General features: G+C 39.4%; 1 protein-coding gene across 1 annotated transcript in view; it reads right to left on the bottom strand.

Moving 5' to 3' along the window:
* PTPRR (protein tyrosine phosphatase receptor type R) overlaps positions 1 to 26,944 on the bottom strand; it is a 154,104-nt gene that overhangs the window by 72,697 nt on the left and 54,463 nt on the right. The window contains exons 3-4 of the mRNA XM_075080809.1: positions 4,367 to 4,480; positions 877 to 1,032 (exon numbers count right to left, since the gene is read on the bottom strand). Of these exons, the coding sequence (XP_074936910.1) occupies positions 877 to 1,032; positions 4,367 to 4,480 (270 nt within the window). The remainder of the gene's footprint in view (positions 1 to 876; positions 1,033 to 4,366; positions 4,481 to 26,944) is intronic.

Raw genomic sequence — 26,944 nt, 5'->3', positions numbered from 1 at the left:
GCACTTCAGGGCATGGTTTAGGAGGCATGGTAGTGTTGGGTTGATGGTTGGACTTGATCATCTTAAAGGTCTTTTCCAACCTTAATGATTCTGTGATTCTAGGTAAGGGCTTCTAAGGTACTAAATAAAATGCAATGTGATGTGATCATGTCCATGAGCTCAGTGATTTCCTTTCCTACAGGTCTTTGCTTTTTTTCATTTGCTGTGCGTACCTCAAGTGGGTCAGCACAGAACTAGATGTCGGTCTCAATGGTAATGTATGGCACACTGTGGAGATGGCAGTGCAGTCTCTGCTTTGAAATACATCCCCATCCCCCCTCCCAAAAAAAACAAGAAAAGGATGTAGTCATACAAATAATGGCTACAAGTTTTATTTTTGCCCTCTTTTTGGAGCAGGTAAACAAAATAAATCTCTCACTTCTGAGAATAGAAAGAAGCATGGGCACAATGTACAAATTCATTTTTTTCAAACTCACGTCAGACACAAGTTACACAGGTAGTAAAGCTCACACCTGAGATCTGCATTTCATTTATCTCTCTATGGAAATTGTTATACCTGCTGACCCACATTAATAGACCAAAAGTCCTTGGGCCCTCTTCCTTTACGGCAACTGATGCATGGTTAGGATCTAAACTCTGATTTCAACAGTAGCCCAGCTCTGTGAGGAGGAGCTGGATATTAACGCTTAAATAGCCTAATGAAGCACTACTGAAGTAATTTAACAGGGCTAGCTGTGTAATTGACTTACAGCAGTAACACCATCTTTGCTTATACATTTTCTGCCTCACGCTTGAGAACCTCAGCCTGAAAACTACCAGGGATGTAACAACTGCCTAATCTGTAACAAACTACAGGTTAGAAAATTGATAACCAACCTCAGGGGAGACCTCTGTTATTCCAAACTGGGACAAACTCTGATGCAAAATGTTGATATTAAGAGAACGCAGCACTTCTTCAGATGGGAGCGCCTCAGAAATTCCTGGCTTTCTGTTCAGTGGGGACACAAACAGTTCCACACAGTTCTTCTTCCCCTAGGAAAATAAAAAAAATGCAAAATCATAGGAAGGGTCTGAGATTAGATAATCTCTGCTGTCTATAGATTGCAACTATAATTCCAAAAGCAAAAGCATGGAATTTAAAGGTTGTAACCTGCTCTGTGAGGAGAGTATACCTATTCCATGACTCCTTAAATCCTATCTGACTGTGCAAGAAAATGCAAATACCATACTTGGGCATAGTTGCTTTGTCCCACTCACTGTTGACAGTGTTGTACCCTCTTCCTGAGTATAGTACCATTAAACAAGACAGGTCAATGTAACATGGTGAGGGGAGGAGCCATGGGATGGGGTCAAGGGCAAAGTGCTAGCAGGGATTTTAGCAGATGGTTCATCTGATCTGAGCTGAAATGCATTCATTTTAGAAGGTGGTCCTGGAACAGGAATGCTTAGTTTAATGCTGTGGTATTTTGGCACTGCTTTCTAATCCCATGTCAACACATTGCAGACACATACTACAGTTAAGTATAACATCCTTTTAGTTGACTCAGTGCAACTTCTTAAAATGGCACAACAAAATGGAAGGACCAGAAAAGTTTTGTTTAAGTTTTGTTTAATGGATAAGCTGAGAATGCCTACTCTCCCTTCTATTAATTCCTGCCCTGGTGTCTTTGATGCAGTACTGGTAACCCAAGGGGTGCTGTATTAGAGATGTCAACTATGCTCACCTGTTGCAAGGAGAGACTGCCAGAGAGTCCCTCTGGACATGACAGACTAGAACAGCACCTGAGACCAGCACTCCAGACAGTGCTGAGGTCCACACTGGGTGTGGGAACCTGGGTTCCCCATGGCTATGGCCAACTTATCTGAGGCCAGACCTGAGGGGTGCCACACACGCAAGGTAAGCGTTGACCTACTACCTGCATTACTGCCCACTCAGGCAAGAACCTCACCAGTCTGCTATTCATCGTTATGGGATGGGAGAGATCAGTACAAACTGGGATAATCCTCATTTACCCCTGCCTCCTTCCCCTCACCTTGAATGTGCATCATTATCTTTCCTGAAGGGAAGAAAAAGACATCTTTTGCTATTCTTAAAATACCTAGTTTTGCACTCAGAAGTAGAGCTGCACAGAAAGGGACTCTCTCAAACACATTTACCCTAAATCTGCCCTCTGTGCTCTTACATGTGCCACTGGTCCATCTGCTTGATAAGATTGGTAAGGATATTGGCCACTGGTGGGACTGGGCATTTTTCAGTGGGACTGTTCAAATCATCAGGGTGACAAGGAGTGAAAACAGATCTACAGGGCTGGAGTGTCAATTCAAGTCAGAGACTTTTGTCCAGCTGAAGAAGATGATTTGAGGCTACTTGGTCTCTGACATGGGTAGGTGGTTGGTTCTGGGTGTAGGTGGCAGGCACAAGGCAAGGAAGGATTCCCAGGGGTTTGTACTTTCTCTGGTTAGGAGCTCCTCTTCCCATTCAAAGGCCTTTATGGGAGGACTGTTTACTGGGAAGATTAAGGAGACACTGAAAGTGCACAGTTAATATTTCCAGGCACTCTATATGTTAGTATGTGTAAGAAGCTAGCAGGCCCTCTGCTTTCCCTGTGCCCAACCACATCCTGGCTGCTAGGCTGCTGCTCACTTCTGAGTGCTGCTCACTTGGGAGGGAGTCAACTTACCTCATATCTGTCATTTAAACTACCTCCAAAGTCAGTGGAGAGAGACTGGCATCTCCAAAGAATTATTTAATCCATCCTAAAATAATCAGGATCTCAATGCCTCTCCTCCTCCAGTTAGCCTTCTCTATATTGCTTTTACAGGGAACCTAGATGAGTAGCTTAGACTAGGCTCAAGTGAGGTGAGATGAATTTTGATGTGCCTTGCTTGCTTGCCAGCACTCTGCATGAGAGGAACCGTCTCATTTTAGAAGGATGTGAAGTGGGAATAATGTCTCCTAAGATGTATTTTTCTTCCCTGTGAATTTTGACTTTGTATGATATTTTTAGAGCAAATGGGGTAAAATTTTGGGTTCTTTCTTATACCATTAAAAGATCAGCTCGTAGCAGACTTTTACAGATGTTGAGACAACTAATTAATTAATAGTACTTAGTGTATCCTGAAGTATTTGCAGGTGCAAAATGGCATTACCTCTTCCCTTAGATCACAAACAAGAGGAGAAAGGGAAAAACTATGAAGCCAGTAGGAAAATAACCAGCATATTTCTTCTGCATAGTTACATAATTTCCACAGAGCATAGTGAGAAAGCTACTAAGTGACTTAGTGTGTTGAAATACACATCCCAAACTCTGGAACATTTCTCATTTAATTGTGCTTTTCTCTGAATATGTCTTTCAACCTTTCATTCTGGTTAATGCAGAGGACAAAGGAGATTTCGCATCACTTGTCAGGAATGAGTGACATCCCTGGCGAACATGAAAAGGGCTGCATTGCATTCCTATTGATCTTTCCCACTGTACTTCTTGTGTGATCCTTTCTTGCAGAGACATTATTTGATAGAGTTTCATAATCCTTTTTGATGTACACAATCCTATCAAGCTATCAAGGCAGGAAATACTTTTATGCTGAACCTGTCAGTTTTCTTCCCTAGTATTCAACCTGCATGTAGAACAAAATAAAATAACTCTTCTTCCCTCTGCAGTATGAATTGAATGGTAGCAATACAGACAAGATGTTGTGGGTTTTTTGGTTCATGGCAAAATTGTCATAAAAAGACCACAGTGTTAAGAATGTCTGCTCTTAACCACACACAGAGAAGCATCCAAGGTCAATTGTTTTTAAGAAGTCTTTGTTGCTAGAAGAAAGTTTGTCGTCATATTTTGCAAATACGATACCATAGTCTACAAGATAATGTCTGAGCATAGATTGTTATAGCTGAAAGGTGAAGCATGAATAGTAATATTGTGAGAAGACATTTAAGTTACTCCTGGAAAGTCTGAGGATACATTGTGAAGATGCCTTCAAAGGGCAGAATCACATGTATTTTTTGAGCAATATTCAACTGCTGAGAAACAAAACATGAATAAGTGTCTCTTAATGAGTGTGATATAGAACTACATTGGAATGCAAACTAAAGGGACAAGTAATCTGCTTATGAATAGGACACAAAAGAGATTTATCTGACTTAATTCTTCTCTAGACAGTAACTACAAATGGTTTCCTTTCAAAAGAAAATTTAAATAATTTGGTAATGGAGATCTGTTTCTCTGTAATGCAGTTAAAACATTGGAAAAAAGTATTTTTCTGTCCTATTTTATTGCACTTTTCCATAAGGACAGGAAAATAAATTTAAGAGAATTCAGAATAACCAGGTACATTTTATTATACACAGCCCTTTGGTACTTACAATGAGTCTGTTGATATGAACTTGCTGAGGTAACAGTCCCAGTGCTGCTGCCACTCCTTGGCGAAATATCCGAAGCAATGTGATATTCAGCTTGTTTACATCCATTTGCAGTGTCTGAAAAACAAAACCAGTTCAAATGAACTCCTTGCTCAACACATTCAGTTCTCAAGATGATTGATCTCTGGGACTCTTCTTTAATTGTTGTCTTCCCAGAATGATAATCTGTGCAATCTAATTGCATCGTAATAAAGAAGTCCAAAGGAAAATTTAAGCATCTTAAATGCTGCCTGTTAACAAAGTACCACCTTTCCTCAACTACATTCAAAATAGGTTCCAGAGGTTTTTAGCTGAATTCCTTGGACAAGGCACAGTGTTCAAGATAACACAATTACTACATTAAAAATGAAAGTCAAGCATTAAACATCAATTCACCTTTAAAGAATGAGGTGTTGGATTTCCACAATGAAGATTTGCTTTTAATATTATCTTAGCATTTCTCCCTGCAGGTGAAGAATGAGTCAGACATAGTGAAAGTGTACAATTTAATTTTGATTAGTGGTTTCTGAGACCAAAAAAGAAACATTCTGGATACATTCCACATGCTTGAATTTCCTAAAACTTCCTCATGTGAGTCAGAGAAGGCTATTAATTCTCAGCAGAGACCAACTACATCACTGAAGCATTTTCTTTCTTTGTGTCAGAATCATTGTGATATTTAAATGTCTCCTCAAGTTCAAATCTTTCCTGCGAAGTAGTGGAATTTTAGCCAGGAAATAATTCAGGTTCAAATCTGTTTCCAAGAAGACCCAGAATATGGGGTCTTGATGTAACACCCAGTGGCCAACACTTCCGCATGGTAGTTTGGGGTCCCTTTGTTCACTTCCATATTCCATTTGCAAACAATATGTAGTGAAGAAGGGAGGGAAGAGAAGTACGTCACATGGTCCCCAAAGGCTTCCAATGTTTCTGGCAACTTCTGACTTAGGAGGGTTAGTAAGCTCTGACTGAGCCAGTTGACTTGAGCTGAAAATGATTTTTTATTTTAAACTTTCTGCTTAAAGCCATAGACCAGATTGCTGCTCTGAGGATCCAAGCATGTATTCTTCCTTCCTAACCAGAGCTGCATATAGAGAATCAAACATCCGTGAGTCAGACATGACACTGGGAATATGGTTATGGTCTGGAGAGAATGGCAACTTTTTTCTCAAAGAAAAACAGCATCATATATTTTGACTGTTGTTCTTTATTTATAAGTAAGTATTTGTAAGTTATGATGTAAAATCATATAATATTTTATTTCCTTTTCTACTGTCAGTTTGATTTTTCCATCAGTACTGAGTATTTTTCTTTTTCTTCCACTTTTTCTCATTTTTTTACACTAGCAGTATTGTCGGGTCTTGACGCATCAACTGAGATACAGCTGAGCTTTAATTTAGCTGGAAGTATTACAGGATTCTTCAATTTAAATCACCATTTTGACCCTGGCATTTTCAAAATGCAAAATCTCTCTGCTTCTTCTTGAATTAGACAGACAGACATCTTGAGCGGCTACAAAACTGCTCCAGCTTTGTTAATGGAAGAGAGAAATATCTTGGGAGGGGAGGCAGGGGGTTCTAACAGATCCAAGCACCATTTATTCTGTTCCTCAAACTGGCTCACTCTGGCCGTGGTGCACTGGAGTGATACAGCAGAAAAAGAATTGGTTTGGACCTGCGACACCATCACTACACTGAAAGTTGAAAGCCTGGTCTGAGGACCCTAGGTAAATGAGAAAGGGAGCTGTTGCTGAAATAAGCAGGCTGTAATGAGGATCCCTAGAGATCCATCAGAATGGTATAAAGAGCATGAAACTGCTTGTCTAAGCCAGTGACCCCGAGTTATGGGGATAATGCTCACTGTCATTACTGGGCAAAATTAGCAAGCATAAAATCAAAATTCATTCACTAAAACACACTTAAGCTGGGGATCAGATCACATTAAATGTTAAATAGTGTGTTAAGGCTCACTGATAAAGACACAGAAATGAAACAGCCAGAAAAATATCCAGCTCCAGATGAAACAGATGATCTTAAAGAGCCTATAGGGAGGTAGCATATTCTTATAGATTTAGTATGCTGGGATTGTGGTTCATCATATCCAGGGGCAATAAAATGTGGTGAAACTCCATTATCTTCAGGACAGTCACATATCCTTCTACCAGGTCTGAATTTGGTCCACCGTGCCCTATAACAAATAGTCATAAAAGTCTGCACAGTGAGTGTGTCTCTTTAGCAGCTGTATCTGTATTGTCCTTGGTGATTCTGGGGAAACGATAACACTCAGTCAGTCTGGCAATGGCCTGCTTAGAAAGTTCACCTGTCCTTGCAGCTGGAGATTTCAGGGCTTTAGGAGATTTTAGGAAACCTAAGTGCATTGGAAAAAAAATTGTCCTTAAGCCTCATCTCAGGGTGCTTTTTGTGCAGCAATAAAGAATGTTCTGTGACCATTCATCTAAAAAAAAAACCCCAGAAGTATATGAGGGGAAAAAAGCTCATATGTTCTATAAGAACTTTGCTTTGCTGTCCATTGAAGGAATCTGTTTCTTAATTGCTATTGTTAGTGTAAGGCTTAGTTCCTAGGCAATTATAGTGAAAATTAAGTAAGAGTTACACAGGTCGCCTCTTGTTACATCAGGCAGCACTAGAGAGTGCATTTGCCTCTTCCTATCAAGACGAAAGTTAGCAGTCCAGAATCTGCCACTTTAGGAATGGGATTTCTGCCTCAGTCAGTGAAAGATAATGTATAGAAATGCTCAATGGTACCCCGAGAGCACCTGCTTTAGAGTGAGCAGCACCTTAAAGATGTGCTTTGTGGTATTACCCCCTTACTTATACTGGTTTTGTAAAAGTATAAAGCAGGAGCAGACCAGACTGGAGACATATCAAGGTCAGTATCCCGTAGCCAACTCTGGATGCTTCTGAAAAATGACAGGAACAGGGAAAGATTATACTCTTTTTTCGAGTTCCTTCTGACAAGATCCAGGCTAATATATGCCTACTCAGCATTAAAAGGCAATGGGTCTCCTCAATTACATTACTGTTATCATACAATAACCCACACTGACACTACCAAGGTATGGGATGAAGGCAACACCTGGGAGCATTATATTCTCAACTCTGGCATGTACCCTCCCAAAGGTGACTGAAATTTAAGTCTGACCTGAGGGTCTGGTACAAAATTGCCTTTCTGCAAATTCCTAGCTACGATAATTTTTTCTGAGAAAAGTTAGTCAGAGAAAGAAAAAACAAAAGAAAAAGAAAGAAGGAAGATAGAGAAGAGAATGAAAAAATAAAGCCCTAACTATTCCTGTTGTAGACAATTTCTAAAACATTATTAATATTTTAACGTTGCTGTCCCATTCTGATGGCATGCCTAGATACTGTGTTGACTATAGTCCATAAAGTTCAGAGATTAGGATAGAAAACTGATAATGGATGAACTACAAATGCAGAATACCTTTACATTAGACAAACAATATAAATTGTCATTAAGAGAATCACTCCTAGAACGGAAACCTGTCCGACCATTTACAGGTTATAATTACACAGATTAAATCATTATGTATTCTAACACCACCTGCAATAAAAGGTGAAATTAGCCCCTGTAAAGTAAATCCATAGAAATAAATAAAACACAACGTTATCATAGATACATAGGTTATCTCTTACTTGTTCCTCCAGTTGCTCCTTTTGCTTTGGAAAAGAAAGGGCTGAAGCATCCCAGTTAGACAGCACTAATCATTTACCCTTTGCTCATCTGCAGTGTTTATCATGGATTGCAACCTACTCCCCAAGGAGTTTACAATTTTGAGTCCACTACTGCTGTTGGCACTAGTGACTTGTTGAGCCTAGAGGCGAACACCCTGGAGGACTCATTACCCCGAGCAATTACCGACCTGGATATTGCAACTGTAGCGACAGTTCGAGGTTTAACTGATCCAAGCAAAACAGGTAGTTTGAAGGGAAGGAGTTTTCTGCTTGTAGTAGAAAACTTGGGAAGACGGAGTTCTAGAAAAGGAAACTCAGCACAGAAAAACACCAAAGACCGTTCACAACTGAGATCCTGCAGGGCCATTTTTGATAAAGATTTTCACGTTAAAGAAAAAAAAAGCAACATAAAAGGGATGAATATATAATACAGTTTCCGAAATAATATGCTTAGGATATTACAATAAATCATAATTTATCAAGTCAAGTCCTGCTTCTCAAAAAAAAATCAGAGATGCCTCCCTTTGTTATCTTTTCCTTATCATCAGTGATATCCTTTCTGCAATGAGCCTCCAATATACCATTCATTTTCTATCCATTGATTACTCCCCTCTAATCTCCTCCTGACCCTACTGCCACAGGTATTTTCTCAAACCTCCAGCTAACCTGAATATACAGGAAAAAAAATAATAAAGGATGAAGAAGGTTAAAGGTTCAACTATAAGTATTCACAATACTTTTATGAACAAAGGCTAAAAGTAAATCAGAAAATTAAACATACTAGAAATTTTACATACTGAAGGGCTATTGTGTAGTAATTTCTATTTTGTGCTAAAACCAAATAACGGCAACTCTAAAAACGAAAATAAAAACAATCACCCCTATTCACTTAGGCCAAACAAAAGAGAAAGCTCAGAAAAGAGTTGCCTTACCTGCCCGTGCTTCATATATTTATTTACGTTTTAAGAAAGTTACCAAAAATGCTATAAAATATTTTTTGTGCTAAAACAAATACTGGACTGTTTCCAGGCTGTGGGTCCCTCCATCTGAGCACCCTGCTCTGCTGCCTGCACAGTGACAGTGTCTACAGTTAATTAGTGTCACCGTGTTTCATTTTGCCACCCTCATCAGACAGCCTCAGCTGTACAACCGAAAAAGAAGGTATTTATCAGGAGCGAAGGAGAAAGTGTTGGAGCTGTATTTGTACAGCTTGGGTACAGGGCTACAAAAAATCTGGCAACAAATTGTCGAAATACCTACATTTTCTCTTTTCTTCCCCTAAAACACTTCCTGTTGCTGTTCAATGACTTGAGATCACAGCTACGCTGGACGTCAGGTTAGCCCCTTTGGCTGGCTGAGGTGGCCTAATGCACATCCACAGGTTTTGGCTTTTATAACGTTCTGTGTGTCACGTCTCACAGCAGCTTTAGCATCTCACGTCATCCATGAATCGCATGGGAGCCAGCATGTCCTCAGCTTCCGATGCAGGTCAGCTTTATGGCACGAGAACAAAGCGTTTTGCCAAGACAAGCCTCCAAACGTGCTCTGCCCTAAACCAAACCAGTGTCCGAGGTGGCCCTTTTACCTCTCCACCTACAATGCTGTTTTCTTCAAGAGGAGGAAAATCTGCCCTTCTATGTAGTTCACATTAAACTTTGAATTATGCCTGTAAACTAAGATAAAATTCTCCTTAGTATAAAATCAATTATTCTTGGTGATTAATTAAAGGAGTTTCACGTTTCTGTGTATTAACAGCTTACAGTGACCTACTCAAACTTTCATACATAATATATTTCTGCTAAAACACAGTGTGACTAGAAATATAAATCCTGGGACTTTTAAATACTTCTACGGTCAAAAAGCCATTACTGAAAAATTGTGAGGGGGAGCCTTGGCTATTCTATAAAAGTGTAGTGAAAATAATCTGAAATAGAAAAATTGTAGGCATATGTTTGAATTTACAAGAACCAGTGAAAAGCACTGAGAAATGTTCTGCACCTGGAACCTGCTTCTGTTTAAGTCACCCATTTTCTAATGAGGAGTCACTAAGGCTGCAGAATACGCAAATCTGCCAAACAGTTCCAAATTTCACATGTAGTCTGTGAAAATTTAAGCATGTTTGTCTGAAGAGTATTTGGGTAATGAGAAAAAGAACTGTAAATTGGTTCCATATAAACATTAAGAAAAATTGTTAAGAATGGGATACTTTGATTGCTTCAGTCCTGATTAGTCCAGGGAAGTTTTGTATATTTGGCTGCTGCTTTTCAACATGTGACATTGTACAACTTCATTCACATTTTTGCTAGAGGAAAAAAACCCACATCTTTTACAGAGAACCTTTGTTTAAAGTAAGGATAATATTTCCTGGATTTATGCATTTCTTATATAGCATTAGAGAACAATTTTGGCTCTTGATCAATTTATTATGAAAGCTTACACATTTAAATATTTATGCATGTTACGAGCTCTCTGAAAGAAATAAAAGACAGAAGTAACACTAATGGGAAATGTAGGGTTAATCTAATTAGACAAGACTGCTCTATGGTCTCTCCCTGTACTGATTTTCAAGTGAATGTTCATTAAAATATGAAAAAATCAACATTTACAAAAGGAAGCAGTCTTTCACACACTGCAATTAATCCACAGACCTTTTTACCACAGGAAGCTGCTGAGGCCAAAAACTGAACAAAAGGCAGAAAAAGGGCTGGATGCTTAGATGGATGGTGAAAGTCACTAATGTCCCTGAAAACTGTACGAAAGAGATACTACAAAACTTGCCATACAGTTGAAGCCAAACCTTGATGAACCCTAATGCAATAAAAGGCTAAGTTTCTTAGTCTGCTGTCAAAAAGGTTTAAGTGCTGGCCATCATCCTGGACTAGATACTGGATTTCATACAAGCCCTGTTTGCATGTGCAGGTACCAACTAAGGAAGATCCTAGAGACTGCTGCATCGCAGAGGACAAAGATGCCATACCAGGTGTTGAGGTGAGGCCAGGGCACTCTGCTGGCACCCACAGTTCAGACTGGCAAAGCTACTCTGGAGGTGGGTGGCTGATATGACTAACCTGGTTTGTTTCAGCTATGTGACAGATTTACACTTCTCGCATGGAGAAGAACTAATTTCTCAAATGAGATCAGCTGATTTGGGGATAATTTGACCACTTCTGTAGGAAGCACCAACACAAGAGCGAGAAATGCTCCATCTGTGACGTCTGGCTTTTGTCCAAGGTTCCCTTGCTGAGCTTTTACATGCACTTGGGCAGTGAGTCAATCAGCTATAGAAAGACTCCATGACCTTCACAGATGATTAAAGTGTATGAGAATTCATTCAGCCTATTAAAGGTACGGTTTGTTAATGCCTGTCTTCAGGAGGCACACTTTGATTTCTATCAGTCCTATGTTTTGCATTAATCTCTGGGCTTGCAATCTCCTAGCAAATATAAAGGGTCAGCTCTTTCAGTGTCATTTGATACCATTGTGTCACAAGGTAATGTGGATTTACTGATCAGATCTAATGAGAAGACACAGAATAGTCTTCTATCTTTCTTCTGAAAGAAATCTCAGAAGGTAGGTTATCTCATTCTCCTGGCTTCTGAGTCACGTGGGTTATTCCTGCACCACAATGTGATGTATTTAGTGGGGTGACAGACTGCGAGTGTGGGTTAGACTGTCCTCTCAGTGCTCATTGTACTTATTTCTCCTTTTCTTTACTTCTTTCTTTTGGTATCACTAATGCATTAACCATGCATTATATATTTGGAAGTTAGAAAATATGTACAGCTTCCAAACAACTAGCGCTCTATAGATTGTATAAGACCACCATCCCACAGCCCCACCTCAGTAAGGGAATAACCTTATCCAGAGCCCAGTGAAGTTAATAGGACTTTTTCTGAAGTGGTTTCTAGAATCCCTTATCCTAAATGTCCATGCAGAGGGGGTGTAAGCGAGGGGAAGGAAAAGTTATCTAGTGTCCATGGGACACAAGTTTGACGCAGCCTTGTTGTTAAACAATACCAGTCCCAGAAAGTCTCTGTACAGCAGGAGGCTGTAGTAGTTCTGTTGGACCTCGTGGTTGATTTTCTAGAGCTTCTCTGGGACAGGGGGAACTTTCTGATTCACCACCTCGTAGAGCCTAGTGATGGAAGGAGACAGTTTCCTACTGTGTGTGGAAATATATTATTCCTTTTTAAAAAATTGGTCATGACGATACTATATCTATTTTAAAAGAGTCCTAAGCTGGGAGCATTTGCAATTACTGCAAACTGATTACTAGTAGGGATGGGAGGCCGAAATTTTGCTGTGCATCTAGCCTTAACAAGTCTGCCTCAGTTGATCTTCCTCAGTTCTTTGTCTATAAAATAGGTACAATAGCATTTCACTGTTTTACAGGAGCCCTGTGAAATTACGGATTTTATATACTGTAGTAAGAAGATGGGGGGCAGCTGTGTAGGATAGAACTTTTCAACTTCTCTCACAGATAACTTTAATGTTGCCCCCAAAAGTTAATTCCTGTATTTTTTTTTTGGTGGTGTATTTCCTCAAAGACTGTGATTTACTTCTTCACAAATTATTTCAGCTTCCTTAAAATAACACCTGAAGTTAATTCCAAAGCTCTGATAGTTTTCTGGGCTTTTTCCTTCCTTCATCCACCTCTCCCTGCCCTTCTGGTAGACAGTTGAAAAGGACGAGATGATGGAAAAGCACAAGATAATACACAGAGAGGTGGAAACACAAGGAGAGCTGGAAGAGCTCAGCTGAACACTATTTCAAACTTTTTGTTCTTTGAGAGGCATGTATAATGAGCTCCATAAAATTGTCCTATCTGTCCTTATTCAATATTAGCAAAAAAATTACCCCTTCCTTTACAAAAGAAATGCATGGTGCTATTGTGTCCGGTACAACTTTCATGCACAGCATGATTGTAGAAGTCACATCCTATTTCATCATCCCAAAGCCAGCTCTAATCCTCAGAGCAAACAGACCCTTTTGAGCCGGTTCAGCACAGTGCTTTATAATACGCTTGTTTTTTCTGTCCAATTATTAAATCTCTAGATAGAGCCAGTGTAAAGCTTGAAATGCCAGAGAACCGGTATTGTTTCTCCTTGCTCCTTTTGTAAAACCCTCATTTCAGCTAGTTTTATGTTTCAAACAATTCTTAGTTACTGAAGCTTAAATTCCTGTTACGACTTTGTAAAATGGTCCTCAATACATCAAAATGCCTTCCAGAAAAATGACAGACATAAAAAATCACCTAAAAATAATATTTCTCTTTTTATCTTCAGAATTTTGAATTTAGTTTGTAGCAGACATACATATATATAAGTATGTAACCTTACAAACTAATGAAGAATAAAACTAAAAACCTAAGACAATACTGCAACTTCCATATCTTTCAGGAACTGATGTGGCCAAAAGACTCCCACTGACTTACATTCCTTAGTAATCTTTCTCTTTGCTTTGAAAATCAAAGTAAGATTTCAGTACTGCTGACGTCCTAGCTTTCACATGAATTTATTTTCAGAGACAATTTTTATTGGCAGTTTCAGATGAGCAAAATCTGCCTGAACAGGCACAATGGGAATGCTGTAGAAAGAGGCAAATGCTTTCCCTTTTTTCCCATAATCATAGTTCTCTGTGGTTCCTGGGCGTATGAAGAAGAAAATTTGAAATACATCTAAAAAAAATCTTAAAGTACATTTGGCTCAACCAGAATCAAGATATATACATGAAGACTGCTCTTGTGTGATTCCTGATTGCAGCCTGTGTCCCAGGACAGTCTGGATTATTTGTCCACCACAGCCAAGACTTTCAAAGTGAGAAATGATTCTTACACCTCGGATCTGGAGAGATCAGGATCCTGTTTTCAGGAAGCAAATATCCAAAGCAAGGGCTCTTTAGTGTGACACAATTCACCAGTATGTTTGGGTCTTTATCTGCTTTCAACCTTTTGGCTTACTGAAGTTTGTCTATAGCTATTATCATCACCATAATCACACATTATTGGAATAAAACTTGTATCACTGACTTCCCCCTACCTAATTTAGCACTCCGAATCCATACAAACCAGGTGCAGACAATACAAGGCACCCATGTAATTTCTGCCTTACGTTCCTTTAACTGTTACGAACTTGAAACAAAGTAAAGCAAAATCAAGCAAAACTCCTTGGGACCTGCATTTTTCTTAGACAAAACTTGCACTACTTTGGGTTTTATCCTGTCATGGATTCATGCAAGGAGATATGTGCTTTTGTCTCAAAGTTTTGTCAATGACATTAATGATTGTGTGTGAATCTTCAAGCTCAGAAACTGGAAGGCAGGTGAAAAGACAATCTCATTATTTTGGCAACTGTCTCAGGATCTTTGACCTCCTGAAGCTGCTAATACCGACTGTATATCAGAGGTTATGAGGTACAAATTCCCCTTCTCCTGAGCAGCTGGGCAGATGAAGGATTTTCCTCTTCTGTCTAATATTGAATGAGAAAGCACAGCCTAAGGGAAAACACTAACACCAAATCTCACCAAAGACTTAAGGAGATTTTTACCTCAAAGATTCCTGTTAATGCTGATAACAATATTGTATTTTTGACCAGCAGCTCAAGATTAGGGTTTCTTTGTTTGGAATTGTGACACATATACTGTGTCCCAAATGTCCTAATATGGGACAAGTTTTCTGACACAACCATTAGAGAAGAAGTTTTAGAAAATGGCTTTCAGTCTAATTTGGGGGACTTTTCTTTAGAGATGACTCCACTTGTGAGCTCAAAGATGGAAGAAGCTGTGCTGCCTTGTAATATGGGATATTTCTGCTCTAAAATGACTGGGAGGCAAAGCCCAATTCATGGATCTTCAATTTCTCTCTTTTATATTTAGGATCAGAAGAACATTCTGTGTTCCTCTTTTTTTTTTTTTTTTTTTTTTTAAACAGGCAACACAGCTGTCAAAACCAGCCTCAGATGTTTAGAATGAGAAAAATGCATTTTTCCCTTTTATACTCAGAATTGACCACCCTTAAAAGAGAATATTAAAAACTGTTTGCATGCAGTTCTCTCATTCTCACACATACACAAAAGCAAAATAATTCATAATCCTTCCAGTGAGAAATAGCAATTGCACTTTTGGTGGGTGAGGTTTCCTTTTCCTTTTTTTTTTTTTCTTTCTTAATTTTTAACAATATTCTTTAAACATATGAGAAGTATTCTTCCAGATTTCCCCAAGTGACCACAAACAGTGCCATGTGTGTTTGGGAGGTACCGCTCCTCTGTACGAATGCAGCGAGTGCACCTTTATGCACACTTCCTGCCTCTTTCCTGCACTCTGGAAACCCAGGATATTCCAGGTGGTCCTGTAGCTGCTGCTATGTGCGAGCAGGAAGAGACACCTAGGAAGAAATACCCAACTTCTCAGAAACCAAGTGTATGGTTCCAGAGAAATATCTGCGTTATACCTGTCATATCGAAACACAAGCCCTGCAAATGGTGTCAAGAAGGCTCACAGAGTACACTAAAAAAAACCAGGACATCTACTTTATTCCCCAGAAAAGAGACACAACAACAGCATCTATGCCTGTTAAGAAAAGGCTCTATGCCTTCTATCTCGGAATAGAGTTTAAGGCCTAAATTTATCAGTGGAGGTGTGTCTACTAAAATAAATTCAGAAGTGTAAAAGCAAAACAAAACAAAAAGCTACAAAGCCTCAGGAAAAGCAGAGGAACGTGATTTAAATTTGCCTATTTATTTGTTATACTTCTTTTGACAGTATCATGCAGAGAAAGACAGGAATTTCATTGGAGACTGTGGCTGTTGTCTATTTTTAATACACAACATCTAATGAGAGCAACTGATTTTTAAGCTTATTTTGAGAAAATATCTCAATGATCTATCATTTACAAGGTCTTGTTCCATTTAGACATGATAAGACAGAAATCCATTTTGCAAATGGTCTTAACCAGCAAACCTTTGTGGGAAGAAAGTCCACTAGCATTATCCCACTGAAATTCATATGACTACTTGGGAGACGCAGGCTGGCCCCGGGGCAGCCCTGGGCCCAGCAAAACACAGATGTGCCAGGCCTGAACAACTATTGGTCAGCCCACAGGAACAAACTCAATGGATCCCATCAGTGCTGGACTAAATGTGCACTATACTCACTAAGTTGCAAATGTGAATTTAGTGGAGAGGTTGAAAAGTTTCCTGCACTCCCTTCACTTTCCACTTCCTTGCTGCGTATTCCCTTCTCTTTACACAGTGCTGGCAAATCACATATTTTGGACTGCTCTCATGTCCCTTCTCTTACTCCTCCAAAGAGAGAGAAGCCACAGTTGTGCAGCAGTCTGAATGTATATACTACAACCACTCACCGCCTCTCTTGTCAGAGAGGCCTCTTGTCAGAGAGCCCTGCAAAGCAGAGCCCCTACCATAAAGCTCAACATGAGCATGTAGTCCCAGTACATGACCCAACAGGATGGCATGACACAGCACGAGAGGTGCACAGCAAAAGGCTCAGCTCCATTTCTACCACAACATTGCTGTCACAGCTTTGCACACAGCAGCAGCAAGCTCAGCTTCACCAGAACAAGCCAGATCAGTTGTGGAAGAGCAATTGTATTGCTCCACATACAAGCTCACAGGACGTCCAGAAACAATCGCTACCACTTAACCAAGGCATCAGGGTAGCTTGTTACCCCAATATAAAATGTAGTAGGTTACTGCTAATGCGGTAGTTGATTGCCAAGGTCATTAGGGTTGGCAGGGCTCACCCTCAGTCTGTCAACTAATCCCTCCTCTGCCTTTTTTCTGAGTTAGAACTAAACTCAACAAACTTGCCTTATCAGCTTCATCATTAGATTTTGTCTATGGTATGGTCATCTCACTAGCTGAATCAAAGCTGAACAAAAATAATGGATGATAAAATGGAACAACCCCATGCTGGGATGAACAAGGAAACATAAGATTAACTAAAAGGTTTTTACAGCTTCTCATTTCTGTTATCTTTTTTCCCATTAAACATACCATTGCCAGAAAACTTTCCAGAAATTGCGTAATTATATGACTGGTGGGAAAAGAGGAAAATAAAATTTAAAATAATAATTAAAATTACCATTTTCTTTAAGCAAAAGAAACAGCAACAGGAAGGTGGACATTCTTAAATATTCTCTGTCGTTGTAGCAAAAAGGTTTTCAAAATGTGATTTTTTTTTCAGTTGTGATTTTTCCCCAAATTGGTACTGCAAGAAATGAGAGAAATAAAATCAGTGAAGCTGAATGTCATAACTGAGACCCCTTTGCCCTCAATTCTTTATCTACCTCTTGTCACACGACATGAGAATATATGAGGGAGAATTCTTTGTTCCACTCCATAAACTTACGCTTCATGTTTGCTGTGTTAGACAATACCTACTTAGTAAAATTCATCTGCATCTACACACAAACCATTTTATCCTCTCATCAAGACAGACTGCCATGTTAAACAGACCTATGGCTGTCTCTCAATGACTTTCTAGTATCTCTTACTTTTCCAAGAGCTGGTCAGCCTCTGATGCCAGGGTCATGTTCATGTGCACAACTTCAGGCATCTCGTTCTCATCTGCCTTAATCAGAGATGTTTATAAGCCAGCTGAAAGGAAAGCAAATCCCCTTCGTTCACTGCCAGCTATTCCTGCGGGTACATAATCAGTCCCAGGCCTCCTGAGGTGTGTTCCCATGGGAGGACACTGCAGCTGGTCAGTGATGTTTCCCGTGTCCTACTAGAAAAGGAGCATACAAAAGGGATGCTTTCATTGCCATTACAGATCTGTGCAAACAGGTCCATAAAGTTATATTACGCAAGTGAGGCAAAGAGCAGGATCTGCGTTCAACAAGAGCTCAGTAGTCCCCTGGAAGACTGAAGCAGCTTCTGCCAAATTACTTGGTATGCATTTCCAGAGAGGTATTTTAGACAGCTGCAACATTGATCTAACCAATGGCATGAGTTTGTAATAGATGGCATCATTGTTATTTGGATTAACATCTTTCAGACATCCATACCATAACTTTATTTCTTTCCTTACTATTGCACACATCGTATTTCCTCGGTCAGGTATTTTTTGTCAGGCAGGTATAACATGATCCAGGATGGTGCCTCCTCTGCTAAATGCAGAACTGCTTGTATTCTTCCTAAACAATTTCAAACACACAGTGAGGGTTTATGTCATGCTGGATGAAAGGGTGTAAGGTGACAGGACACTCTAGTTTTAAATAATAATTCTCATTTTACGCCTGTAGTTCTTTTCATATGGGCACACCAAAGGATCTAACCATGGGGATCAAGAGTATTCATTGGGTTTGAAGAAACAGAACTGCATCACAGCAAAGTGCTTACATCTTACAAACAAGAAGGAGGTACCTAGTGTCAATGCTATAAGTAAAAATGAAGATTTGGACACCTGCCACAGAATTCTAGTTAACATCCCTCACTATCTCATTTTCCAGGTTATTCTTTATACTTTATGTCACAAAATGTTAGTGCTCTAACCCTAACAAATGTCCAAAATTTTAAGATTTACATAGATTTTAAAGTGCAGAAACAGAGGACTTCCCATTTATCATTTACAAAGATCACTGAAGCTAAGTTATTTTTATGTGCTTCATCGCATATGTTCCTTTCTGTTTGAAGCCTGTATTATATACCATTAAATATTCTTCTGTTTCATTAAGTACAATTTTTTGCAGTTAATTGACATCATAATATATTACATAACTGATATGGAAAATACAAGACAAGCATTTAAATTATTTGCATAATCTGAATAAGATGCAAGCTTCGTCATGTCAGCTGAATGGTGTCTTTTTTTACCTAATATAATTTGAAAACATATTTATGACTCATCAGTCTTTTAAAGTTAGACTGTGATTAGATTCTAAGCTGTAATCTTGCAGTTAACTGTGAAGTTCTTAAATTTCATTGTAATTCTGTATTCTGTCTCTTCTCTGTCTTCTGCACTTACAGTTCATATATAGATTAGACAGATCATAGAGCAGCTCACAAATGAGAAGAATGCATTTGCAAAAATATTTTGTAAAATGCAGTGAATAAAACATAATTTCTTTGTTTTGTAGGTGTATAGATTTAATCTTCTACTTGAACAACCATTTTGCAATTTATGTAAGTCAAAAATCCGAATCTTCATTCAGTGACTCAAACTTTTTTAATTTTAGTATTTTTGAGGTGATTTAGTGAAAGAAAGGATATACACCTACATAAAAAAGATGACAATTTTTGTCATTTAAAGATGTTTTTCACAAAACTTTTGTGCAAGAAAGAAGTTGCTAGTTGACAGTCTCTGTATCTTCATGGAAGACAACTATTTAGAGATATGAGATTTTTAGCACTATATCCTAAAGATATTTATGCATACCTGTGTATTCAAACCTCGAGTACAATAGAATGCATGTAGAGCATGTGGTTGTTTAGACTGAAGAAGAATTACATCTGGATGTAAAGAGAAGCAGCAGTGCCATTCTTGGTTCAGAACTGAAATAGTGAGAAGGTAGGTGATGAGAGCTGGTACTAAGAAGCAATAACAAAGTGGCTTAGAAACTTGGAAAAGCAGAAAGAGAACTGGGAATTCAGATTTAATGTTATCAATCTAGTTTGCTTCCCCAGTGGGAATTCTACACTCATCTTTTCTTCCAACATTCAAATTTCATTAAATAAACTTCATTAAGGGGATAATTTCACACCATTAGTGATATTTGCACTTCTCTAGTGCCATTAATTTTGTCTTTCTGGATATGAGTTCCCTCTCTATAAAAAGGTTGTAAATCAGGGTTTCCTAAAGAATGGCCTAATGAATATGACCTCAGGCTGAGGCTGCCCATGTATCTGCAGTGCAAAACCAATTGTGGGCTGCTCTGAATTCTGAAAACAGTGATTGCAGTAGTGCTACCCCAGCCTACGGCTCTTGTCTCACATATAACACAGAGCTGGAAAAGATAGCCTGCCCATGAAAGCTCCAACTTGTAAATGGTTCTGCTGAGTATGGCCACAATTAAAAAGCCCCTTTAAGAGAGACAGAGGAATACTCTGTGAGCTGCAAATATGCTCTAGCCCTCTAGGAACGCCTGCTGCACTGCTCTCGAATCCAGAGAGTGCTGACGTCTAGACATTCTCCATTTATGAAAACCCAAAGTGCTTCCTCATGAAGAAAATTGCAAAGCTTGCAAAAAGACTAGAAATAGAATAATAGAAATTATTTTTCTGTGGAGAGGCTTATTTTTATCCCTTTAGATAACCATGTAAATACTGTAATGGGGGGGGGAAAAAAGGTCTACATGAACTGCTGGCAATGGCTAAAGGAATAAAAACTATCAGTGGTTATCCAGGGCCAGTAGACTTAAGTCTACTTAAGCTTTTTTGTTTAAATATCGACAGGGATACACATTGCAATGGAAAAAATTTCATGATAGAGAAAAGAAAGAAGGAACCACTTCTACAGATTTTTTGAGGGATAGGAAGTCAAGGGATGATAGTAATGTCATGTATATTGTATACATTCCATTCCAAAAGTAATCACATTGGATGCTGAAAGAGCAAGTAGAAAGGTAAACCTGGAAATACGCTGGAACGGATGACCTCTTTCAGAAAGATATTCCTAGCTCTCTGCTAGTCAACATCCTTATTAGAGGTCTGTTGAGTGACACAGTCATACAGAAGCTTAAAGATAACACAGAAGATTGAAGGTAACTCAGAATCAGGGAACATGGGATAAAAAATAAGGTAGGTCAGACACACCAGGTGATTCAGGTGAAGTTCACCTGAACACCCTGTACTTAATATGGCTGAACTCAAGATAAAACAAAACTTGGAAAAGTGTACGTAGCTCACTTGCAAAGAAATATATTTTTAAAAGGAGTTACTTAGGAAGTGAGTCATGGTTCATATCTGATAACCAGGTGAGCGGATACTCCCAGGGCAACAGGAAGGCTAAGTTTATGTGAATACAATCCCTACTCAACCTCTGAACTGACTGGAAGTTGTATAGCCATATCAGAGAGGTGGTAACATTAATTTATTACATCTCGTATCCTGGTAATCAACAGAGAGAACGACACGTAGGCTGCCACCTTCTACTGCTTTTCAATTCATTAATGTCTTGCTCATACTGGTGATCAGGAGCACAACCATGACCATGACCATGACCACACACATTCACATGCACACAGCTTCTATGGGACATGGTGATTTTGTAACTCTCCAGCTGCTTCCAGTTCTGTAAACACTTATTGACTTTGTTTCTGCTAATGAGCTGAGACTTACCAGGTGACACAAAACACCTGAGGGGCAACCTGCACAGACTGCAATTAACTCTTGGTTCCTGTTTCTATTATTTAATTAGCAACATCAATTTTGAACACTACACATGCTGATCACAGAAAATATAGGCAATTACCAACAGTCATCAAACCCTATTTTCTAAATTACATGCCAAGGATAAATGATTTTAAAGTACAAAAACAATATAAGCAAAACATTTTTTTAATGCTGTGTCTCTGCTGGATAAGCTTATCGGTTCCTCACATTAAATGATAATTCCTACTTCTGTCTAGGGTCAGTGGACAGATTTAACAATCTAATAAGAACCGTTCTGCTCTGTGGAAATCTCAGAATGTGTTTTCTACAGAACAATGTAAAGATGCAGAGCATGCATAGAGAAATGAACTAAAAGTGAGTTAGGTCTTGGGAGCACATTTTACTCTATGTAGATGTACACTGAAGAGGGTAAGGTGTTGAATGGCTACTTGGGGCTTTAATGTCCCTGTTTTACTTTGGATCCTGTTTCACTAATGAGTGCTTCACGGTCCCTGGTCCAGAGCTTTTGGCCATAATCCATAAATGCATAACCCTGAATACTGAAGTGAGTATCTATGCCAGAAAAAGCTCACCTTTCAATCCTACAGTCATGTAACAGAAAGCCTAGGAGCCAGGCCTATGCCTACAGGACTATACTGCCTTCTGTGTCATTAAAATGAGGAAAACTAATTTTCTCAGGTTAGCTTTGGGCCTTACACCTTACAGAGGCTAGACACTGTAAATCAGCAAGTGCTCCAGGTTTCTGCTGATCCTGAAGTAAAGCCAGAGCTGGGGGAGAAGTGCAGATGCCTTTGGCAGTGGCAGAGGTTTGATTCAGGAAATAGCTGTAGGCTTCTGCTGAACTGGAAAGACTATGGATGTGAATGAAAGGGATCATTATTGCTGCTGAACTCCAAATACATGGAGAGCTGTGATCTAGGACCCACTGCTGTGCACACAAGCACCAAAGTCAACAGTACTTCACCTCTGTGAAGACTACGGCTCCAAAGCAGTTGCTGAAACTTGATGGGAGCTCCTGAAAAGGGTTTGCTTAGCCTGGAGAAGAGAGGGTACAGGAGGGAGCTTGGTAATATGTATGAATATCTGATGGGAGGGAGTAAAGAAGATGGTGTCAGGCTCTTCTTGGTGGTGCCCAGTGACAGGACAGGAGGCAATAGGCACAAACTGAAGCACAGGAAGTTTCATTTACGTAAAAGAAAACACTTTTTTTGCTGTGAAAGTGATCAAACACTGGCACAGGTTGTGCAGAGAGGCTGTGGAGTCTCCATCCTAGGAGATATTAAAAACCCAAATGGAGAAGGTCCTGAGCAACCTGCAGATCTGAGGGACTTTGCTTTGGGCAAGGGGTTGGACTACACACTCAGCAGAGGCTATCTCAGTCTCCACCATTCTATGACAAGAAATCAAACTCAACATCAAAAATTAGCCAGAATCAGTGGTTTTGTTCTGTGCATGCTGCCTGTACTGCAGACTTACAGCAGCTTCTCTCCTAGAACAAAAATTTGGAAGTAATTCTATAGGGGAAAATGACACAGACTTTTTCAAAGGGAAAACATAAAAGCAGTGAAGTAAGAAAGTTAAAAAAAAAAGCTTCTTTCTTTCAGCAAGAAACTCTCTGGCTTGCTGTATAAGTGTTTGATCCATATCACTTTCCCAAAGCTACAGGGCTGATGACAATAAAACAATGAGAAGCTTACTTTTGTATCTAATATTAAACAGCTGTGTTTATGAATAAACACAGGGCACAGACCTGCCAAGAACAAAAGTGGCATTTTGCAATCATTTTCCAGAGCAGCTGTTATGATTGCTCAAGGAATATGAGTGCTCCTATTAACTTCCACAAAATTATTCACATATTCAGCATTATGCTTCAGCATTTTGCTGCCTTACTGCTTATTAGCCTTTGCATTTTATACAACAGTTATAATAGGATCACGGACATTGCATGGTATACAGTGACAGCCTCCATCACTATTTACACATCTATTATGCATTTAACACTTTAAGGAGGAAGGCACCTCCTTTGTATTACTTCACAGCATGAAATGTTCTGAAATATGTGTTCTATTTCATGCTTAGTTGTGCATAAATTGGCATAAAATCTTAAAATAGCTCTCGTGAAATAAAATTAAAACATTACTTATACTGTGCCAGTGCTTACATTTTACAACAGAAGCACACAGCCCTACTGGTTCTGACCAAGTGTCCAACTCTCCCAATACTGTCTCATGCACAGCCAGAAGTAGACATGAGGGGAAGAGTAAGAACAGGGCAAGCATATCAAATCTCTCCCCTGCTACTAACCCTGCGCCAACCACTTTTGGCTTGGGAGACTTCCTGAGCCTACTGTAGTTTGCCATAATAAGAACCTTCAACAGATCTCACTTCAAAGTTCCTCCTGTGAATCTGAATAAACTTGCACCCACAGCAATACCTGGTAAGGTCTACTGCTCAGTGTCTGGAGAACCACCTTTTTACTCTGATCTGAACCTAGTGCCTTCTGAGATAGATGAAGCTGCTATGCGAAGAGGAGGCAACATCACAGTGCAGCCATTCCCATGATGTGGGCTGGGGCACTGAGTACACAGGTTAGGCTACAGAGCTGCTCTGGGCTCTGATAGCACTACAAAATTCTGATCCCCTCCACCAAAAACCTCACAACATGCTCTGACATGATGTGCTCCACATGCTCTACCGTGCTTCAAGTAAGATTTCTTCAACTGGTTTCAAAAAAACACTTTTACAATTAAATAGTATTGCAATTTTTCATATTTTCTTTTATATGCACTTCCTTTTAGGATTAATTCTCTACAATAAAAACATTTTGTCGATGAATTATTGTCATAAACATTTGCAAAATTCTGACGTTTATTTCAAAAGAGAAATTTTGTCACGTGCAAGAGGTTGTAAACAGCTTGAAGAAAGCCACTTAAAACTATCTTTCTCTTTAGAAAGTGGTGACAATTAAATAAATTATGTAAGCAGGAGTTTGCAGTAACTGAACTCAATAGTTACTGAACACAGTGCCCCCAATAGCTTCTGTAATACAGGTTTCAGCCCTAGATTTTGCTTCATTCATTAGCAGCATAGCAGGAGAGCATATGGAAGCTGCAGGAAGGCTATCTCCTTAAGTATTGATATTAAAAACCCCTTCTTTTTTCCCCTTAGAACTTGCTAGAGATCAAAGCACTCTGCAGAAGCTGTCAGACTGGGATAAGCTTCCAAGCCTAAATATGATTTGAAGTCTACTTAGCTTCCTGCCTTCTCACCTGCCCAATGTTTCTGATGCAGGGCCATAAAGGTGCCATACAAGTACACGGTTTCAAACAGATTTTCTGCTCAATCATTTCAGACCACAATCCTTTCCCTCTGTAGTTTATGGAACATGAGACCAAACCTAGACCCAGGTTGTCAAAGACAATTGTTTAAGTTGATGCCTGTTCTAATTAAATCATTATACTAGGATTAACTCTACTTTGTTTCAGCAGAATTACTATCATTTCAAGGCAGAACTTTTGGGCCTTCTGCAAAGGACACATTTAGGCATGCAGATCTTTTAGACAAAGGACGAAGAGTTGCATAGGGTGTGTTTTGAAGACAAGAACTCTCTACATAATGGCATGTGATAAAAGCTATCCCCTTTTTTTGGTAGCTACAGCTTACTCTTCCTCACCCCCTCACCGGCTGTTATTCTTCTGTATGTGGAACGTTTCCAAGTCACTTCAGTTATACAAAAAAGAAAAAAACAAATCAAGTTAAGAATAGAGCAATTCAAACATATGACAACCTGGTATCCAGAAAAACAGTTCACTTTAGTTATTCAACTAATGAAGTCAAACACCCCATTGTTAGAAATTGATTAGTCGCCATTGGAGAGATTGAGAAATGGCACGACGGAGTGGAAAATCTCAACTAGGAGATTATGACAGAGCTGTAGCTTGTGATACAGCCTATCCTTCCCCTCCACATCCTTCTCATCCTCTAATGGCATTAGAAAAAGACATCTTTCAAAAGTACATTTCTGTGTATTTAGAATAATTTGAAAATTACCCACGCACTGACTTTGAATGCACAAAGTCCTCAGGAAAGGATACAAAGTTCTCAAGTACGATTTAGTTACCCACATTTTCACATAACTCCAAACTATTTCAGAGAGATAAAGATGACGACAACCCCATGTCCACAATAACTTGATGTCTTCACAGTATCAGGGCCTGATAAAAGTGTTGTCAGTTATACAATACTGAATAAGTAAACTTTAAACGACACGAACCAAATTATAAGACCATTATATGACTTCCATTCACTAGGGCTGAGGCCTACAGAGTACTTTGCCTGGCATGAAACATGTGGAATTTATCAAGTGTAACGTTGCTTTGATTACTGTGGGAAATCGCTCTTGTGCTTTAAGCTCATAGAAAATTATTCATAACTATAACAACATCTTGGAAAAAAATAGCACAAAAAGAGCTGGCTAAAAACGTGTACTATCTTGTTCCACATAAATAAAAGTAATGACAAAAATCTCTCTGTTTTGATTGTGTATGATAACAGCTCTCCACTGTTAGCATGTATCTTTGTTATGGACTTATTATCACTTAACTCCTACGGCTCAGCTGTCTCTGTGTATAAGGAACACGGTACATATACTAAAAAATTAATCTCCATAACAAATGTGTTTTTTCCATCTGTCAATATCTTGGTGGGAGAAAATCAAGGTTTCAGAGAGACAAGCTTCAGAAACTGATGTCCGAGAACACCTAATCAATAACTTACCTCCAATCTGAGGCAATAATTAAGCAATATTCATTATTCAGAAGCCTCCATCCAGGCAATCAACACTAAATAGCAATTTAAGTTCTAAAAATGTAACCACCTTCCTAACCTGGACAAGCACCAGCTGAGCAGTGTGCTTGTTTACACTGAAAGACTCTGGCAAAACAGATACGTTGTGGCTCTGGATAAAAGGTTCAAAACCTGGTGTGTGACACTGCAGGGCTCTGGCAAGCAGGCTCTGGAGAACTTGTGGGCTGGGGTGGCACAGTTGTCATGTAACTACTCGACAGTCTACTCTGTCCCCCTTCTGAAGAGAGACTGCTGATCTCCTGCCTGGGCTGGTGGAACAGGACTTAAAACCAAGTCACACATGGTGCAAAGATGGACTCCTCGTTCACGAAGAAGAACCACGGAAGGAGGCAGGTTTGCAGTAGGCTGCTGGACAACGAAGTCAGCAGCTGAAACACCGGACCTTGTCCTATTCACCGCTCTCCAGCAGGAGGGTGAAAGACAGGCAGCCATGATAATGTATTGATTTCGGCATTTAAATCCAGCAAAGCCTGAAAAAACCCACAGTGATTGTTATCTCCTGGATAACATTTGCTATTCAAAGATTTTAGCAAATAAATAAAACACAGGCATATGACCAAAGTGTGTTCAAACAGCACATCAGGAGAAGGTATTCAAGACCTGACTACGCTGCGTGG

Source organism: Phalacrocorax aristotelis, chromosome 1, assembly GCF_949628215.1.
Source record: "Phalacrocorax aristotelis chromosome 1, bGulAri2.1, whole genome shotgun sequence".
NCBI classification, from domain to species: domain Eukaryota; kingdom Metazoa; phylum Chordata; class Aves; order Suliformes; family Phalacrocoracidae; genus Phalacrocorax; species Phalacrocorax aristotelis.
Note: the sequence above shows the minus strand (reverse complement) of the source record. Positions and strands in the feature narration are given on the sequence as shown.